Source organism: Austrofundulus limnaeus, unplaced genomic scaffold (genome assembly GCF_001266775.1).
Source record: "Austrofundulus limnaeus strain Quisiro unplaced genomic scaffold, Austrofundulus_limnaeus-1.0 Scaffold355, whole genome shotgun sequence".
NCBI lineage: Eukaryota > Metazoa > Chordata > Actinopteri > Cyprinodontiformes > Rivulidae > Austrofundulus > Austrofundulus limnaeus.
This window is the reverse complement of record NW_013952757.1, coordinates 305,314-306,850: the sequence shown is the minus strand read 5'-3', so window position 1 is coordinate 306,850 and position 1,537 is coordinate 305,314. Positions and strand designations below refer to the sequence as shown.

At 32.9% G+C, this 1,537-nt stretch overlaps 1 protein-coding gene across 1 annotated transcript in view; it reads left to right on the top strand.

Annotated features, from left to right (window-relative positions):
- The window catches only part of nme7 (NME/NM23 family member 7), a gene marked incomplete at its 5' end in the record, with an annotated part of 46,072 nt that overhangs the window by 21,712 nt on the left and 22,823 nt on the right, over positions 1-1,537 (top strand). Inside the window, 1 exon segment of the mRNA XM_014023040.1 lies at positions 691-755. Within this exon segment, the coding sequence (XP_013878494.1) occupies positions 691-755 (65 nt within the window).

The following is a 1,537-nucleotide window of genomic DNA, read 5'->3' as shown; positions in this document are numbered from 1 at the left end:
CGAATATATATTTTGAATAATTCTTTGCCAAACTGTGTCTGATATGGATTCCTCCAAGTCCATCTCCCACTTGTAATGATCTGTACTTTCTACTCCAGGTTTTAAAAAGACGAAGCAGAAAGTCATTACTTTTATTTCATTTTTGCTTGTTTTCATTGCAGCTTGTGTCATTGTAAAAAATAAATACTATCCATATAAATTGTGCCTCCTAGATAGAGTGAATTTAATTGTGGTTGAATGAGAAGTATAAATATATAAAATTCTGATAGTTTGTACACAAACAAAGCATGTCACACTCCAGCAGGACATAATCATTAAAATAAAAGTACTGTGCTTATTACAGAAAATCTAACTGCTTATTTTAAATCAATACGTTTACTTTTAATACACAAAAAATATCAGATTCTTGAAGACTTTTACTCAAGTAATATTCCTAAAGGAGACTTTAACTTTTACCAAAGTAAGTTTTATAAGATACTTGTACTTTTACTCAAGTAATATTCCTAAAGGAGACTTTAACTTTTACCAAAGTAATTTTTGTGTAAGATTCTTGTACTTTTACTCATCACTTTGTGGTACTTTATACAACCCTGTTACTACACATCCAAAGGCTGTTGATGCTGGATGAGTTTATTGCAGCGTCTGAGTAAAGCTCATAAAAGCTGGTTAATAATATCCATGTGTTTACAGGTCTGGCGGGGAAGATTCTCAACTCCATATCTGCAGCTGGCTTTGAGATCTCAGCTCTTGAAATGGTAAAAACAAATCCCTCTTTTCATGTGTGTTATTGTAAGTAATGTGTTTACAGCATCATTCAAAGTTTTCTGCAGACCTTTGAGTTGTTCAGGAAATTGGTGTTGATGCAGACAATAGCCTCATTAGCTGGAAATATAAGTGAATATTAGCATTTTATGCTATTAAAGCAGTGTTTCAGATCATCTAGTGGAGTTCTGTGAAAAGGTTGTGAACATGTAGTATCTTACCTGCTGTAGATAACTCTTCAAACAGCCTTAGTTTGGAAACAAAGTTTATTTCTGACTGGACTGATGATCCTAAAACATCTCAACCTCCAGTATTTCTCAGTGGTTCACAGAGACGAGCTTTTTAAGTACAATGACTCCTAATATTCATCTGCCTCTGCACACACCTACAACCTGTTCTTCACACAAACAGTAAACAGATGACCAACTTGCATTATTTTACAGCGTGTGCTTATTTAGTCTTATAACAGATCAAAGATGTCCTTATAATTCCTGGAAGTCAGTGAAGCCTTCATTACCTGCTAGTCTGAGATTTTGACGTTTTTTTTTTTTTCATTTAAGTAAAAACAAAAAATTTCAACACAACACAAACACAATATCAATAAATGAAAAGGAGCAGAAAGAAGAAAAATATCTTATAACGTCTGCTTCCATTTAACAAAAAAATACATATATATACAGCGGATAAAATAAGTATTGAACACGTCACCATTTTTCTCAGTAAATATATTACTAGAGGTGCTAATGACATGAAATTTTCACCAGATGTTGGTAAC